This window comes from Amphibalanus amphitrite, unplaced genomic scaffold, assembly GCF_019059575.1.
Source record: "Amphibalanus amphitrite isolate SeventyFive unplaced genomic scaffold, NRLGWU_Aamphi_draft 001074F_arrow, whole genome shotgun sequence".
Lineage (NCBI taxonomy): Eukaryota > Metazoa > Arthropoda > Thecostraca > Balanomorpha > Balanidae > Amphibalanus > Amphibalanus amphitrite.
The window spans coordinates 233,863-249,217 of record NW_024882568.1 but is presented as its reverse complement, the minus strand read 5'-3'; the positions used below and the strand labels follow the sequence as shown (position 1 = coordinate 249,217).

The 15,355-nt window shown below is 48.3% G+C and overlaps 4 protein-coding genes across 9 annotated transcripts in view; 2 read left to right on the top strand and 2 right to left on the bottom strand.

Moving 5' to 3' along the window:
* Positions 1 to 25: 25 nt before the first annotated feature.
* LOC122369808 (homocysteine S-methyltransferase 1-like) lies at positions 26 to 2,834 on the bottom strand. The gene is made up of 5 exons (XM_043344830.1): positions 1,643 to 2,834; positions 1,314 to 1,425; positions 969 to 1,072; positions 498 to 650; positions 26 to 136 (listed from the first exon to the last, which is right to left on the bottom strand). The coding sequence occupies exons 1-5, from the start codon at positions 1,817 to 1,819 to the stop codon at positions 26 to 28; spliced, it is 657 nt and encodes a 218-aa protein (XP_043200765.1). The 5' UTR covers positions 1,820 to 2,834.
* Positions 2,835 to 3,135: 301 nt separating this feature from the next.
* On the top strand, positions 3,136 to 10,007 carry LOC122369803 (2',5'-phosphodiesterase 12-like). Of its 3 annotated transcripts, none has more exons than XM_043344822.1 (9): positions 3,136 to 3,187; positions 4,935 to 5,803; positions 6,207 to 6,346; positions 6,621 to 6,783; positions 7,243 to 7,375; positions 7,682 to 7,852; positions 8,655 to 8,775; positions 9,101 to 9,252; positions 9,677 to 10,007. In XM_043344822.1, exons 2-9 carry the CDS (start codon positions 5,079 to 5,081, stop codon positions 9,797 to 9,799), a joined length of 1,728 nt encoding a protein of 575 aa, XP_043200757.1. In that variant the 5' UTR covers positions 3,136 to 3,187; positions 4,935 to 5,078; the 3' UTR covers positions 9,800 to 10,007. The 3 variants fall into 3 exon arrangements, with proteins under 3 accessions (XP_043200757.1, XP_043200755.1, XP_043200756.1); XM_043344820.1 differs by having other exon boundaries at positions 3,160 to 3,410; XM_043344821.1 differs by lacking the exon at positions 3,136 to 3,187 and adding an exon at positions 3,188 to 3,340.
* LOC122369805 (ribonuclease P protein subunit p30-like) lies at positions 9,940 to 14,601 on the bottom strand. Its single transcript, XM_043344823.1, has 9 exons — positions 14,481 to 14,601; positions 13,151 to 13,289; positions 12,661 to 12,833; positions 12,358 to 12,432; positions 11,999 to 12,067; positions 11,576 to 11,782; positions 11,089 to 11,156; positions 10,615 to 10,694; positions 9,940 to 10,290 (listed from the first exon to the last, which is right to left on the bottom strand). Exons 2-9 carry the CDS (start codon positions 13,254 to 13,256, stop codon positions 10,175 to 10,177), a joined length of 894 nt encoding a protein of 297 aa, XP_043200758.1. The 5' UTR covers positions 13,257 to 13,289; positions 14,481 to 14,601; the 3' UTR covers positions 9,940 to 10,174.
* A 251-nt stretch (positions 14,602 to 14,852) lies between these two features.
* The window catches only part of LOC122369802 (maestro heat-like repeat-containing protein family member 1), a 48,977-nt gene continuing 48,474 nt past the window's right edge, over positions 14,853 to 15,355 (top strand). For 3 of the 4 annotated variants that reach the window (XM_043344814.1, XM_043344810.1, XM_043344819.1), the window contains exon 1: positions 14,853 to 15,016. The gene's annotated coding sequence lies outside the window, so the exon portion shown is untranslated. Of the gene's footprint in view, positions 15,017 to 15,106; positions 15,124 to 15,355 lie in introns of those variants that run through there. The other variant, XM_043344812.1, reaches the window with a different exon arrangement.

The following is a 15,355-nucleotide window of genomic DNA, read 5'->3' as shown; positions in this document are numbered from 1 at the left end:
GCCCGAGAGCAGCTGCAGGGCGGCGTCAGGAGCCGTGCAGTTGACCCCCACCGCCAGCAGGGAGTTCAGGCCGGGCGCACAGACGGCGGCACGCGGCCTCGGAGAAACCCGAGCCGTCACAGGTGTGGCGGCTGTCCTGAGGATGGCAGGTGGAGGAAATGGAGGTCACAAGGGGATACACAGTTGGGGTTATGAAATAACTTGGTTATATGAGGCAACACGGAAGCTTCATTAGGGTCATGCGAGTAGGTGCAACTTACGTAAGATGCCCCACAGTCGGTGTAGAGAGGTCATATATAAACTGCGTCCACAGCACTCGACAATCAGCGAGACATTCTCTCTCCAAGACCGTCTGGAAATCATCAGCCACGACAAATCCGACCTTCCATCAGAGACCAGACCAGAGAAAGCACTATCGGAGACAACCAGAGACAAACATCACACCGGCACCCACCATTCCGCACCCCGAGGGCTTCTACAACCGACGTATCACCTACCTGACAGGAGAACGTGACCCAGGCTGGCGTGTTAGGGTATTCTCTGAGCAGATCCAGGACGGCCAGCGCCTCGGCGGGCCCGGGCAGAGTCTCCACGGCGAGGAGGTCGGCGCCGGCGGCCACCAGAGCCGACACGCGCGGACGGTGCCACTCCTGACGGCAGGGGCAGCGGGGAGGGGCGTGGATTACACTTACGTCGAGAGGGTGAAAATGAAATGGCTTTGATGAATGTTTGGCCAAGACTTTTAGCAAACATTAAGGGTTCTCATCTTCTGGTCAGTCATATTATATTGTGAATAGTGTATTGTATAATGGTAGTGCAATATTGTTGAGAACATTGATCATTGGCTAATCAGCATTTAACGAAAATAAAGACGCATCAGGTTTAGCCAAATTTTTAACGGCGTTGTAGATAACAACAAACGGCACTAAGAGTCATAAAACGAATATAGAGAACGTAACGAGCCGAACCTTGAGCGCGGTGCGATCCATGGTGGCCAGGTAGTTCCCGGTGTACTCTGAGCCGTCCCCCAGACAGGCACCGTACGGACCCACCGAGCCCGCCACACGCACCTCTGTCACGGAACAGGCACAGCGGCGTCACGACGGTGGCTGAAACCTTTGACGAATGACGATCGATCGAAACATTGAACTAGGCAAACCTACCCACTCTAGAGGAAAGAATGACAGAACCGCACGGATAAATCCCACATGTAACAGTGAGCCGTCAGAGTTCGAGTCAGAGTTATGGTCCTGACATGTCGACAACTCGACAGTCGACCGTTGACGGAATGACAAGTTGAAAGGCAAACTCACCTCTGCCAGAGGCCTGAGCGGCCTCCCTCGCCAGGGTGACGCTGTCCTTCATTAGCGAGATCGCCTCATCCACAGACAGTTGGAGATGCTGCTGCAGGTTCTGCACACTGGCCTGCGATGACGACAAAACGGTGTAAGTTGCTTGAGCGGCGTGGTGTTCGGCAGAGCGAAAAATACGCACGAAGGGCGTAAAAAAGAACTACTAGCTACTCATGTATAGTAGGATGTGTAGTACTTGTCGAAATCGTCGAAATTCATGAGAAATGATAGTGGCCGTCGTTACACCACACGACTCCGACTGTCCTCCCCCGAATGTGTGCGCGGCTCACCTGATAGCTGGCCGTGATGACCACATCGGCCCCCGCCTCGATGAACTGCGCATGCGCGTCCACGATGGCCCGCGGCTGTGTGCTGAGGAGGTGGGCGGACCACAGCGGGTGGCCTTCTACATCGTGGCCCGCCGCCTGCAGGGTGGTCGCCAGGCCGCCGTCCAAAATGGTTACCATGGTTACAGAGCTCAGCTGACGTCCGAGTCCTCAGCAGCTGGGTATCGACGTCGACACGAGATCACGGCACGGTAAATGATCGGATCTGATCGGGGTAAATGATCGGTATCGGCTCAATGCGAACGCAGGCACGCGATAGGCCGACACAATGATTTTGTAACCTTCAGTGCGTGCCCGTTATTCACACGTTGTCACATACATGCAGGTAGAAGCAAGCAACTTGTACAAAAGTTAAATAAATCAGTATCCAAACATCAGAGCTCAACTCTTGTGAGCAGTGCAATTATGGACGGATGACAGGCAATATCACATAATAATGCTTGGTTCGATCATACAGACATCAGAAACTTTCAGCTAATCCTTAATGCATTTAAGATTTCAGCATAGCTGCCATGCACCACCTAGCTTTTCTAAATAGCATCACGTCTGCGGGCATAAGCTCCGAGGCAAGCACAAAAGCCAACAAAGGCTATGAGAAACCCAATAACAAAGGCCAAGAAGTCAACAAATGTGAAATCATTCTCCAGGGCAGTCACACTGGGAATGAGGCAGACGATGCAGACAGCGATCAGCGGAAACACAAATGGTTTTCCACTCTCCATCTCATCAGTCTTAAACTACTGATGTGACAGTGAAATTGTGGCCTGTAGGACTGTCCACTCTTGGAACTTCAGTGCAGCTGCAGCTCATACCTGCAAATAAATCAAAAGTTAAAACAATGAATGTCATATCATACCAACCATAGTGATATGGAGCTGCAACTGCAGGTAGCTACAACAATAAATAATGCCAAAAATGTCTTGCTTCCAATAAATCTGTCATATTTCAATTAAGCAACGATTCATGACAGCTGGTAGGCGTTTCTCGAAATTTAAATCAAATGGAAGTGAGGTTTTGGTCCAGCATGGTGATGGGTGACTAGAGAAAATTTGGCATGCTATCCTGACTCCTGAGGGGCGAGGGCTCAAGCCCATTTGGCCCATATCAGCATTGGCAGTTGCAGTGTGAGATTATCAAAATATTGAGGAGTTCTGTAGTGAAACAGTTGTTCTATAATCTATAGTTATGGCTCTTATTGTAATGCCTTTGGAAAATATTTCAATCTGGCTATAATCACATGAAACACGATATAGCGGCGAATGCACAATAAACAAATGAAAAAAATGGAAACAACGTGTATAGCCTTTTCTAAGGCTTCGTCGAACATGCGACTTTAGCCGGATTTCACCATTCAACAATAAGAATCACAACTGCGCTAGCAGAAGTTGAGAGATAAAGATAAAAAAGAACATGTCTTGGAAGAAAAGGTTGTTTGGCGCAGAAGTGACAATAAATGGTTCGTGCTCTGCCGCACTCTGCTGCCACGCTGTGAGTGTGTGAGATCTTTATAATAAATTGCACAAATTGATTTTATTTCCGTTGGATATTGCACAATGTTCGGTTAATCACATAAAAAATAATAATCGATTTCAGTTTCATGTATCCGATTCCAGATCACCGCCATCGAGTTCTATCAACGAGGTGGTATCTGGCGGCGGGTTTCACCACGTGTCATATGCCTTGGCGAACGCCTTGGTGATAAAAAAGAATGGTATGAGTACGTCAACGTCGTGTAGTTTTGTGCCTTTGTCCAGTATGATTTACACTTGAATCCCCTTTAATTTATCGCCCAACCTGAACCCTCATGGCTAAGGTCAAAGGTGCAAAATGAGGCCAGAGAAGAGTTCATGAGTCTCCTCATTGGTCATCCTGCGACAGCCTGGCGCCTGCACCACCTTGACGTTAGCTCATGATATATTTGCACCAGGTCATCCGTCATGCTAAACAGGCAAACAATATGCACCACCTCCCACCAAATAAAACTACTAAATTTATTGCAAAGTTTAAAAACAGCAACTATCAGCATTGGTATGAAAACTGCCTTAAAAGAGCAATTATTCTTCAGCAGCTTTGTACCTATATGTGCAAGCACAACAGTTTGATAGAGTGAGGTGTCTGAAAAAAAATCACACTGACAACACACCATGCATCCATGTCATGTCATATGATGTTGAACTTGCCTAAACCTTGACCTTGCCAGCCAAATGACTATTTCTATTTCCATTGTGGCATGGCTGATGGCAAAGTATGATTCTATCAATCACATCAATCATTAATTGCACCTACCTATTCCCTAGGGGTATCAGCATGCTGGTATGGGGCCAATCTGCTCACATATTTAGCCAAAGCAGTGCAGCTAAGGTCTACATATATTCTCACTCAAGCCTCAGCTGTGTCCCTCCCAGTTTTTGATGGCTCTGCCCCTACTTCTGTAGTCTGCAGTGTCTGTAGTTGCCTTATGTGTGTGAAATGCATGCCCTGTAAGCTCTACAGCTAAGCTATTATGATCAATGATCACCATTTCATGTCCTCAGTGTTCTGCTTTTTATGCATGACTGCACAGTCAACAGTGAGCACTGGAAGCTTACGTACAATATCATGAAAGAGCTTGTGCTAAGACATAAAGTATAATTTATATTCAGGAAGAAAATGTGGTCTTTGCAGAACAGTAACCCTTGAATAGTTCAGTAGAACATGTTTCTGTATTGTGATAAAAGAAGCTAAATTTTGACCCTAGAGAGTAAGAAGGTATCAGGCTTCAAATGATGTATGGCACATTAGTACAGCATGATCATCATGAGCAGGGCTGCGGAGTCGGAGTCGGAGTCGGAGTCGGTCGGAGTCGACAGTTGTGACCGGAGTCGGAGTCTGAGTAGGAGTCGATTTTAGAAACCCGAGCCGGAGTCGGAGTCGGAGTCACCGAAAATCTGTTGACTCCGCAGCCCTGCTAGGTCTGCGGAGTCGGAGTCGGGAGTTGGAGTCGGTCGGAGTCGACAATTCTGCCCGGAGTCGGAGTCGGAGTCGGAGCTGGTTTTTGAAAGCCGGAGTCGGAGTCGGAGTCGCCGAAAATCCATCGACTCCGCAGCCCTGATCATGAGACATCCAGTGCTTTTCTTTAATTGACTGTGATGCTGTGACATTCCGTTCAATGTGTGAACTATAAGACTGAAATTTAATTGCTGTTTTCTCCTGTTGTTTAATTGCTGATTCCTCAATGCTTCTTTTTATATTTCAGGTACATAGAAGCTTCACCATTCCTCTGATCAGGCAGCTTGCTTATTCCACTAGCTTAGCCAACAGCAGAAGGTTGTTGAGCACATTCAGGTGTTCTTTTACCCTGTACAAATTTGGCAGAAGACTGGTGCATTCAGTGAAAGCCATGGAGTGTGCCCCAGAGCCAGTCATTGTGAACCATGTGGGCGACAGGGTGCAGCTCAAATTCACCTACTGTGAGCCACAGTTCAACTTTAGGCGTGTGTTCAACATGGACCGCTCTGAACAGGAACAAATGAGTGTGCTCACTGCTAGGATCTCGTCCAACATTGAAAAGTTCCTCGCCAAGAAGGCATCCAAGGTGAACAAGAAGAATAGATCGTCCGGCTCGCCGCCGGTGGACGCTGCCGTCACCCAGCCGGCGGTTTCGCTGCTGCTGGACGGTAAGCCGGCCGAGCCGCACCTCTCCTGCGCCGAGGCGCTGGTGGAGCAGGGAGCACGCGCCGCGCTGCACATCGGCCGCCTCCGCTACCGGCTCTCGGTGAACCCGCCGGCCGTGCTGTCGCTCAGCCTGCCCTCCTCGCTGATGGCCGGCTTCCCGGTGCACCCCGGCCGCCTGCAGCTGGCGTTCTCGGAGCACGCCGAGCTGTGCTGGCAGCGCGAGGACCCGTCGGCAGACGGCGGCTGGCGGGACGTCGGCAGCAGTCACAGTTACACGCCCTCAGCGGAGGATATCGGACACCGGCTGAGGCTCGTCTGTGTGCCGGTGAACGGGGAGAGGCGCGGAGAGACTGTGACGGTGGTCTCCGAACAGGACGTGCAGGCCGGCCCCGGGCCGTGTCCGTTCGACCAGAGGCACGCCTTCACGCGGACCGTCACTGACCAGGACAGGTGAGGACGACAATGTGTGTGTGTGGGGGGGGGGGGGGCTACGGTGATGATATCGGGTGGAGGACAACCACGGGTTTGTGACAGAACTCTCATAGTTGGGGACTCAAAAATCAAACGGAATGCCATTGACGTAAGTAAACCCGATGTAGTTTTTAGCATTTATCGTTCTGATTTCTCCCCAAGCTACCTCGTGATAAACAGTCTTTATTGAGTTACCCGTAATATAAAGCAATTCCCGATGGCCCGACGTCGCCATTCGTTACCGATTGACGTTCATCATCTTATGATGCAGTAGCTCTAGCTTCCTCCCATGGACTCAGCCTTCCCGCCGTAAGCTGACCCGTCTGACCCCTCCACTCCGGTAGTTTGACCCGCCTTGACCTCCGTGCTCCCTCCGTTCCAGCTACCGCGTGGTGAGTTACAACATCCTGGCGGACCTGTACGCCGACTCTGACTTCACCAGGACGGTGCTGCACCCATACTGTCCCCCGTACGCGCTGCACATCGACTACAGGAAGCAGCTCATTGTCAAAGAACTCATGGGTAAGTCGCCAGTGGATGGGCCTGAAGTGGTCAGAATCTGACATGGAAAATACAGGTTTCTATGGTTTTGAATTACAGCGCCTTGCCAGGAACATGCTGCTTTTTAATATGCTATGTAATGTGCCGATTAAACTCTCTCTGAAAATCCTCATTCTTAACAACCAGTGGGATGGTCCTCCCTTATTAGTTTTCATAGCTCAGTCTCCCATTGAGGAATACCCAAGAGCCCCGTCGCCCATAGTCTGCTAACACCCTGCACGCCGGTGCCGGACAGGGTACAACGGCGACATCGTGTGTCTGCAGGAGGTGGACAAGAAGGTGTACGAGGGGGACCTGGAGCCGATGTTTGAGACCGCCGGCCTGGAGGGTGTCTTCACGCCCAAGGGCGGCCAGGTCACCGAGGGCCTCGTCTGCTTCTACCGCTCTTCTAAACTTCGGTGAGCTGGACGTGCTCGGACGCAAAACAGAAACACAAAGCCGACTTTTCTTGGTAGCCTTGTGAACTTATTATGTTCAGCCGATATTCATTATATTCACATGTCCACCAGACTGACTGATATTCACATGGTAAGCTGATATTCATTATTGCCGCTGTGACCGTCCCTTCTCATAAAATGCTACTGGATTTGCTTTGGACGATATTCACTTATCCAGAGAATTATCATGTCTTGGTTGTCTTTTGGTGTCTAAGTCTCCAGTCTGGAGCAGTACCATGTCCGTTTTTATAGCTTACGTCGTTTTCGTTTTATTATTGTTTCTTATTATCTGCAACGATCCGGCTCCGATTTCCGAACGCGTTGCCCTTCACTTTCCTATTTGTTACTGTACTGTGCACCATCCGCGACTATGCGATGTCTCGCCAGTTTTCCGACACACCGCTCCCCCCCCCCCCCCAGTCTGGTGGACACGGAGCGGGTAGTGCTGGGGGAGATGGTCTCAGAGGACCCGCTGTATGCAGACGTAGAGAAGGCTTGTGCGCAGAATGATCAGCTGCGCGAACGGCTCACAAAACGGACGCAGACCCTGCAGGTAAGCGACATACGAGCGCAGAAACCCGAATGGTTGCGGTTCAACTTGCAGACTGCAGACCTTAGATGACTGGGTGGCAATATGTTTAGAGCTGTGGCCAGGGCAATGAAACGATCATCTGTGCAATATAGACCCTTCTGGAGAGCGGCTAAAAGTAAAAAATAGCAATTTCTTGATAGGATAATTCTGAGGTTCTAAGTCATCGGATAGCACTCAACTCAGACCGGCGTACGGTACACAAACGGGACAAACTCCTCACCAGCCATCGTCTTCCTAAACCTCGATCACATCGCCATCTTTCCCCAGGTGAACGTGTTGGACGTGGTGCCGGCCGCGGACTCGGACCGACCTCCGCGCTGTCTGGTGGTGGCCAACACGCACCTCTACTTCCACCCGAACGCCGATCACATCCGGGCCCTGCAGATCGGCATCTGTATGCGGCATTTGGAGAGGCTCATAGAGCGGCTGAGGGCAGAGGTGGGTGGCTGGATGTCGTGGATGAATGTACGGGGCGAAAGAGGGACACAGACGATATGATTTTCGTACTTCCGATGTAGGTGTCGTGTGGAGGATATGCGTTGATGGATGCTCATGTATGCGACGCGTTATGTTTACTGGCATAATGTCAGCCACAGGCAAAACCCATTGACGGCTGAGGTTACGTGGAGTACATGGCTCAGAACTCCTGTGTGCCCAATTTACAGGAATTGCCATGTGATAGTCTGTAGCTGGCCGAACTAATTGTTCACACGCTTGAATGCGCGAGGACCCCTGGTCCAATAGTTGCGAGTGTCCGTAGTGCCATGCCAACGCATATCCTTCTTCTGGCTCAATTCCCTTTGGCTGCTCCCACTCGGCTGCTTCGCAACTGGAGCACTTTTCACGTGTCTTACGCTAGGGTGAACACCGTCAAAAACAGCCTGTTCAATCGCATACCGATGCTCAGCAATATGTTTCTGGACGCAAACCGTGACGTCGATGTGTGGCAACATAGCCAGCTACAGTATAAGAAACGAGTAGCAGCGTATGTCCGCTCGAGGCAGCCCTGTGCACATTAGATAGAACGGGGAGATGTGAACTGCAGCTTTTTCTCATACTTTTAACGAACCTAGGTCTGCTTGATATTTTCCATCCGTGTATGTGTGTGTATGTGTGCGTGTGTGTGTGTAATATGTAGGTATATGGGACTACGTCCATCAATGGGTGCCCATGCCCGTGGATGTTTTGAAAAATAAATAAATTTAAAAAATAAATGTGACCGTGCCCTCTCGCACCCCAGGAGCCGGGTCGCGAGGTAGCTCTGCTGTTCTGCGGCGACTTCAACAGCTGTCCCGAGTTCTCTGTGCTACGACTGATGACCACACAGAGACTCGAGGAGGACCTACAGGACTTCAGCAGCGGTGAGTTCCGCTCACAATGTGGAGCTTAGGAGGGGTTACGAGTTAAGTTCAAGCTCTGTGGGAATCCATGGGCGCTAATCACGAAACAATCCTGAACATAAGATGGATGTGGAGATAAGGGAGGGGCGCTTTATCGCATGGATTACGACGAAGTAACGGTTCTGTTAAGCGGCGACATTCTGACAGCCAATAATTGCAATTTTTCCACCCACTACATTTTTCGTGCTGATGGTCGAGTTTGCTCCAACGCACCACACCCCTCTCCTTGACCTCGCTGTCTGACCCCGTCCGCCCACAGCTCTGACCCTGCCCCGTCCGTCCACAGCTCCCGGTGAGGAGGTGCACGGAGTTTCCTTCCAGCACCCGTACCGGATAGCCAGCGCGTGCGGCACACCAGAGTACACCAACTACGTGGACAAGTTCCGCGGCTGTCTCGACTATATCTTCTACATGACCGACTTCATGGATGTACAGCAGGTGAAATTACGAAATGCTCATAGATTGGTGGGGCTGAGAGATATAAGGGAAAGTTTGGGATTGTGGGATGTATAGGAGTGTCATCCTTGTGTACGGGCCGACTGGAAAAGATACGCTTGTGGCATAGGTCGCGTGCTTCCATTCAGTCATAGCCATTTTAGATGGCATGCTACATGGACGTTCTCAAGGATTAGAAGCATGCTCAAGGTTCTCAAGGACGATTGTATTAGCGATGTTCTTGATATTTGTTTGTTGTTATCGAACTTGCAGAATAATAGCTTCCCTCATAATTGCGCAGTTATTGTCTGTTGAGCTCGAGATTTAAGTACACGATGAACGACACGATGTATGACCCGTAGTTTGAGCCACCCCCATCTTCCGTATCACCCTATTCACGACACTCTCTCCCCTTCTCTCCGAACAGGTGGTGCCACTACCTTCCCACGAGGAGGTGACCCGGCACACGGCTCTACCCAGCGTGGTGATACCTTCCGACCACCTGGCCCTAGTGGCAGACCTCGGCTGGAAACCGGCGCCACCCAACTGACATACCTCACACCGGCGAGCGAGGGAGTTAATTATAAGGAGCGGGAGGCTGTTATTTGTTGTCAGCTTCACGGTGATACCTCTGGATTGCGGGGTCTATTTTCATGATGTGATATTGGCATATTATATTGCAATATGAATTGCAGTGGTTCGTGAGCGCGCAGTGTTTGTATGGTGGAAGAAACTGTAATATAATTGTTACAGTACTGTTTAAGTGTGTTATAGAGTAACTTATTCTAGTCAGCTGGCTACGTCACACTGAGGACGCACGATGACATGATATGTTGTATTGACAAAAACACGGTCGTTCATAGGCTGGCAGTGTCTCCTGAACCACCCTTTCCCATCAAACCCTGGACCTCTGTCACCCCATACGCTAGCACGCCGCCGTTTTCCTCTTTTTCGCCGGTGTCACTCCGGCACTCCCGGGCCGGGACTCTCCAGAGTCAGGCAACAGCTGGGCCATGCAGAACCCAGTCCGGTTCCTGCCCACTGAAACGGGAGAGGGAAGTTAATCAACTTTTGAGATTTATGGAGGCTAACTTGAGGTCACTGAATATGCGATTATTTTGGGCAAACGATAGTTGAAGGTCGGTTACTCCTGAATGGCCTGATTGTCCAGAGTGCCTCTACAGTAAATCCGTTTATCCTTCACGTCTTTCCAGGGAAATCGAGCACTCATCCGGACACTGAAAAGGAGAAACGTCCGCATCTCACTAGTATTGACTGTAAACACAGCATACCTCCCCATGCTTATCTGCCACACAAATAATGCACGATCGCGCAATTCCTGTCGCCATGTCCCACCCAACTCACCGGCGTGAATGACCGTACTCTTGGCCAGGGTGGAGACACTGGCCTTTGCTGCCGCCGGCGATAGACCCATCAGCTCGGCACTGAGCGGCGTGCGTACACCGTCAAGGAAATCACGGGGGTGGACGTGACATGAACACTTAACGACAGCATGGACTTTGATATTGAATTGTTGAATATTGCTGATCTTCCCTCGCTAAAAGGACAACAATAAGCGGCAAATGCATTATGCATTTTTGACTCATCTAACATTTTGAGAACTCATTACATGATGAAGTCTGATCGATTGAAATCAATAAAAAAGAGAAAAAAATGACAATGACGTCATGGACGTTAGTAACGACGAAACCGACGGCACATTAACATCAAAATAAAGCGTTTCAGCTCATTATCACAGCTGCAGTTCAGAAGCTGCTCATCGACTCCAACCGTCCCTCCTCAGTAGCTCTCCCGGCGCCTCCCTCTGGTAAAGGATACACATACGGCACGTCGTGCGGTCCGCGCAGCTGGTGCTCGTGGCAGGCGCCGCTCGAGATGATCATGTTCTGAAACATCCGACACGACACAGCCAGGTTAACAATGAACCGTGGTATACATACCTAATTTTCATCATTGAGGAGTACGGTGAACACATCACATTCCGTTCTCTGCCGTCCTGCCTCTTCCCTGCTCTTTTGGTGTCAGTCAGCGTGGTTGCTAACAATAACTGCTAGCTCCCCTCCTCAACCCTCCCATCGGTGATGCATGCCAGCGTGAACACCACTCATTCACGAACTCCCCTACCTTCTCATTGGTGATGCTTGTCAGTGTCAGCGCCGTCAGAAGCAGTTTCTGAACCCAACCCACCCCCTCATCTTTCCATTGGTGATGCCTGTCAATGTCAACTTCACGAACTATTCTACCTTCCAATTGGTGATCCCTGTCAGCGTGAAAACCATCAGCACCAGGTTATGAACCCCCTCACCTTTCCGTTGGTGATGTTTGTCAGTGTCAGCGCTGTCAGGAGCAGCTGCCGCCGAACGGAGCCCGCCGACAGCGCCGGGGCGTACACCAGCTCAACGACCACCCCGCGCCGCGCCGCCAGGCCGGCCAGCTTCCTGTTCAGCATGAAGCCGCGGAAAGAGGCCGGGTCCACGCAGATGATGTCCACCGAGAGAGTCTGACACGCTACCTGGGTGGAGGGGGGGGGGGGATCAGAGATGAGATGCCATAACACCAGACGGCTGAAGGGCAGGGCCAGTGTGGGAAGGTAGGTTCATTCAAAACAAGCATATGATGAAAACTCAAAATGTCTACTTTCTCTACTTACAACACTCACGGGATACGAGAGTACCGTGAGCCGGTAATCAACATGACAACGATTGGTGGCACCCGCTTATTTACTCACGTTGAAGGCGGCCTGGGTGGTCGGCTGGACGGCAAGCAGGTCGAACTTCTTCAGATTCGTCGACCGGCCCTGAAACGATTGTGGAGTCAAAAACGATAGCGTGAATGTAAGGCAGGGTAAACATTATCCGATAGTAATTTTGAAAAGAAGCATGAAAAAGACACTGTACGCATCCAACAAAACTACGGTTAAAACTACGGTTAAGTTCCATTAACTTCAAAATGAGGTTTCAACTTAAATGACTCAAAGACCATTATCAACTTTCGAGCATAGTAGGAACAAGGATATCGATTGGCGTCAAACACTGAAGCCCAGTCTACGTGTGCTCATGCGTTCGATTCCTCAGCCTAGTAACTCACGATTCGCGAAAGGTCTCCCTGTCCGGTGAACTCCAGGGTGACCCTCTTCAGCACGCGCATTCTGCGGCCCGTCCTCTGGAGCGGAAAGCGAAAAATGCGTCAGTTACACTTCAAAGTTCGACATATCAACACCAAAACAATTCTTATAATCTGATCCGATTGGTCGAATAGGCCTTTAACGGGCCCAGGTGCCCATGGCAATGCAAAAGCTAATGTGGAAAATTGCGCAATCACCACCTAGCCCCTATTAACCCATAACCGATTCACCAGCATGCTTTTTGGCCGCTATGTCCCTCCCCGTACCGGGCAGACCGGCGCGGTGAAGGTGATGGCTCCGGGGTCGGGGAACCCGTCCGTCAGTGCGGCCGCCTCCTCCGCAGACGGCGCCGCCTTCCGCATCTTCTTCTTCTTGGAGGTCACCGTCTCCAGTTTGTCAAGGTCAGCGGTCACGTTTACAGCGACAGTGGTGTATCCCACTGCACAGCAAAACGGGTAGGGGAGGAACGATCGTCAAATAGCAGCAGAGTGCGATGAATAGGGTACATCATGTTAACATATTTTGAGGAGTTAGAGATGTACAACGTGCATTGTGCAACAAATAAATAAAAAATAGAACTTTATCATAAAATGGCCAAAGCAAAGGAGTCTGATATTGGAATCCTCTTATAGTGAGATGCTTCTCTCAACTCACACACTTCTTAAGCTGTTAAGGAATATTAAAGCAGCAAGAAAGCCTGATATTGCCTCTAAAGTGCTCCTAATCTACAGCTGACATGCAGATGCCATTACTCACGCATGGCTGCCCTGTCCAGTACATTCTGCAGGGTTGTGTCCGACTGAGTGCTAGAACTGATGTTCAGGTCAAAAAATCCACTGATGTCTTCAGTTACCACATCCATCTCTAGCTGCTGCGGTTTGTTCTCAATCTGAAACTGAACAGAAGATAGTAGATAAGTACCTTGGTAAGGTAGTTGTTAACCGAGGTAACCAAGTACTAACTGAGTCTGAGTCTGGACTCAGCTTGGACTCAGCTAGGGGCATTGGAGCCCCTTGCACTTGTTGAGTTAGGCACAATTTTTCTTTTTTGCAACCAAGGAGAGGAACTACACCCAGAGATGCTTTCTAATCAAGCTTAACTAAACCAAATCAAACCTTTACCTAACCAAACCTGACCTAACCTTAGCTACAACCAAGGCTATATAAACCTACAACCTACAACCTAAGGCCTACAACCTAAAACCAACAACCTAAACCCTACCACCTAAAACCCACTGAACTTTAAAACCTACAGCCTACGATATATGTAGTTAGGATTTTAAATGACCTTTTCCTCGATAATTAATTGGAAATTCAATAAAAAGTAAATATTATATTGTTTGTCAATTGTTTCATGTGGCTTGAGAATGAACTGTTGTTCGAAAATTTGCCAAACAATATAATATTTACTTTTTATTGAATTTCCAATTAATTATCGAGGAAAAGGTCATTTAAAATCCTAACTACATATATCAAGATGTTCCTCGCTAGAGCACTGCATACTATTTCTTCCTACAGCCTACGAATTACAATCTAACCTACAACACTTCTCCTTGGTTGCCAAAAACACGTGTGATGCCTTTACTACTACCGTCTGGCCTAGATTTAGGTAGATACTTCAGGCTGCAATACAATAAAAATGGATGTGGTGCAATGATAACTTAAGTGGGCTCTGGCCAAATTGCATGCTGCTGATTTTATTTGTTTTGTTGCCAATAGAGAAACCTAACATAGCTTAGGCCTTAGGTCAGGTCAAGGCTGTGGTTAAAAACGACACGTTAACAAGAAATGTCATTGCGTGTTGATATGACAATTGACATCCCAGTACAAGTAACAGTACAAGTACCTAATGCTTATTGCTTTATGTTCATTTACTGACATAATGTCATTAAAATATTGATATCCTTGAAACCACTTTTAGCTAGTTTTCATTTTAGGATTATTTTACAGCAAAATCAACAATACATGAGACACAATTCAGTTCAATGAATTGACACATTTTACAGGCATAAAATCAAACTACAAGCTGTCACTATATTTTGCTATTTCTTCACAGTTCACTGCTACAGTAATATTTTTATTGTCACCTTAAAGACCCCCAAGTTGTCCAAAAATTAAAATTGCTTCACAAATAAATCAACATGTATAATAAATATAATAAATCAACATCAGCTCAGTGTTGACATTTATTTTGCCGCAAATGCCGCATTGACGAAATGGTTTTAACTTTTTGAGCGTTTGTCACGCCCCTAGCGGTCATTTGTGTCATACATTAATTTGTTTGCTTTTTAATTTAATAATTGGTTCACTTTTATAAACCGAAACATATTTTGTTTATAAGAAACCGTTAAATTCCACATAATGTCAAAAAATGCAAAAATTTGCAATTTTACCCGTGCTAATCATTTGTTTACTTCTTATCAAGGGCCCAAAAGCAAGCGGCCAAAGCACCATATACCGTCGACCACAAGTCTACCGCAAGGGCGGCTGCATTTCGTCGTTAGTTTACGGTCGTCAAGTCCACTGTTGCTGTGGTCAAGTCCTTTGGTCAGAGGTTGGGTCAGAGGCACTAATCTGTGATCTGTCAGAATCTGAACGCACAGTTCAAGCTCAATTTGAATCAGTAAGTCTTTGTTATTTCATTGGATCAGGATCATAAGTGGCGCTGGTTTAGTCATAACTCATACCAATGCCCAATTAACCATAGGTTGAGATCAAGGCTGAGTTGAGGTGTATATTTGATGTTACCTACAATCTCTGCATGCTTATATAATAAATAATCATAATGTTATGTGATTCTTATATCATGATATTGATATCAATATGATACCCTGATCTATGCTCTGACATTACAAAATACAAAATATTAAATAGCCATAGAAAATTGAAAATCATCACAAGCAGTTCATTTTAATTGTATGTTGATGTGTCATGAAAAGTTCCCCATTATTTTCATTCGTGT